This window comes from Emiliania huxleyi, assembly GCF_000372725.1.
Source record: "Emiliania huxleyi CCMP1516 unplaced genomic scaffold EMIHUscaffold_254, whole genome shotgun sequence".
NCBI classification, from domain to species: Eukaryota; Haptophyta; order Isochrysidales; family Noelaerhabdaceae; genus Emiliania; species Emiliania huxleyi.
This window is the reverse complement of record NW_005200138.1, coordinates 71,342-73,319: the sequence shown is the minus strand read 5'-3', so window position 1 is coordinate 73,319 and position 1,978 is coordinate 71,342. Positions and strand designations below refer to the sequence as shown.

The following is a 1,978-nucleotide window of genomic DNA, read 5'->3' as shown; positions in this document are numbered from 1 at the left end:
GGCGGCACGGCGCGCGGGCGTGGACCTCTCGACCCTTAATCGACGCTCTTTGCTCATTTCTGCCCGCGTCAAGACCGCATCTCCCTCGCCGCCGCCCGCCGCACCTTGGGTGCTTCGCATGGCGATGTCACAGCGGCGCTGGACGAGCACGGCGGGTGCCCTTCGCGCCTCTGGCTGGAGTGGCGGTCGGCGGGCGTCAGCTAGCGCTCCGGAGCGTGTGGTGGCACCCAAATCACGATGGATGGGCCGCACGAGCCGCACGGCCGTTCGTGCAGGCTTGCTCCAGTCGACGTCAGCAGCGACGCCGGCCTCGCTCATGTCCGGCACGCACGGCCCCGCAAAGGGCGAAGGGCGGCCGCGGCTATGTCTCCCTCCTCGACCCGGCGGCACGGCGCGCGGGCGTGGACCTCTCGACCCTTAATCGACGCTCTTTGCTCATTTCTGCCCGCGTCAAGACCGCATCTCCCTCGCCGCCGCCCGCCGCACCTTGGGTGCTTCGCATGGCGATGTCACAGCGGCGCTGGACGAGCACGGCAGGTGCCCTTCGCGCCTCTGGCTGGAGGGCCGGTCGGCGGGCGTCAGCTAGCGCTCCGGAGCGTGTGGTGGCACCCAATTTGCGATGGATGGGCCGCACGAGCCGCACGGCCGTTCGTGCAGGCTTGCTCCAGTCGACGTCAGCAGCGACGCCGGCGATGGTCGGGCCGCAGGGTCTGTCTGCCCATTTGACCGCCTCTCCCTCGCCGCTGACCGCCGCCACTCGGGCGGCGTTACCTCGGCTATCCTCGGCCGTACCTCGGCTACGTCTTGATTATATCTCGGCTACCCCTACATCACTCCTGTCCCAGAGCGGCTCTTGTCTGCCGAGTATGCAGAGAGCGGCACTACTACCCACCACGCGCCCGTTGCAGGCTTATCGGCAGCGTGCGGCGGGACGCGACGACGGGGGCGTTGGACGAGGGCGACTACTACAAGCGCCTGCGAACAATGATTGACTCCTCCAACACCGATGGGCTCCTGAAGGCTCTCGAGCAGAGTAGATGAAGAGGAAGAGTTGACGCACCTCTCCATCGCATCCACTCGCCACTGCACCCCCCCCGACCCCCGCACTCCACGGAGAACATCCACCTCCTCCCCCCACCCTACTTGGCAGTCTCTGGCGCAAACATCACCCCCCCCCCCCCTAGCTAGGTGCTGAACCACTTTGTCTTGGATTTGCTGGTGCCATTTGCGCTCGAGCAGCGCGCACGCGGCTGCTCGTTCGCCGAGCTGCAGCACGCGCTGCGCAAGTATTGGCTCCCGTACCTGCATCAGTCGAACTGTCCGAACGTCACCCACTCCATTCTCCGCCAGATCTTTGGCTACTTTGGGCGCTCGGCACGGCGCAACGGCCTCGTCTTGCACAACGCCTCACCGAGCTTGCGTGGCATTTTTGCAAAGTGCGTGGCGCTCGACGAGCTGCAGGAGCTGTACGTCCTCCTCGTGAAGAAGCACATGCTCGCGCCGGGCTCGAAGCACATCCTCAATAGGCTCAACACGTACGCCTCGAACCTCGACATTCCGCTGCAGGTTTCAAATATATGGATATTAATTATCGGTGTCCTCCTCTCGGTGACCACCAATATCTCCCCATATCTCCCCTATCTCCCTTAATTAAGATCACCGCCTCGCGGTGACACCCCGTATCTCCCCATATCTCCCCGTATCTCCCTTGATTAGGATCGGTCGGTGTCCGCCTATAGGTGACCACCCCATATCTCCCCATACCTCCCCGTATCTCCCTTGATTAGGATCGGTCGGTGTCGGCCTATAGGTGACCACCCCATATCTCCCCAAACCTCCCTTTCACGGAACATTAATTATTAATCATCAATCTCACCCGCCCGTCCCGCACGTGCTGCTGCAGTGGGTGCCCTTTCTCGAGCGGACGTGGTCGCGGAAGCTCGGCCGTGCGAGTGCAAGCACGCGTGGCGGCGGGCTG

The 1,978-nt window shown here is 63.8% G+C and overlaps 1 protein-coding gene across 1 annotated transcript in view; it reads left to right on the top strand.

Moving 5' to 3' along the window:
- The window catches only part of EMIHUDRAFT_115493 (hypothetical protein), a gene marked incomplete at both ends in the record, with an annotated part of 10,101 nt that overhangs the window by 1,046 nt on the left and 7,077 nt on the right, over positions 1-1,978 (top strand). The window contains 3 exons of the mRNA XM_005777827.1: positions 1,189-1,566; positions 1,717-1,725; positions 1,788-1,810. Of these exons, the coding sequence (XP_005777884.1) occupies positions 1,189-1,566; positions 1,717-1,725; positions 1,788-1,810 (410 nt within the window). The remainder of the gene's footprint in view (positions 1-1,188; positions 1,567-1,716; positions 1,726-1,787; positions 1,811-1,978) is intronic.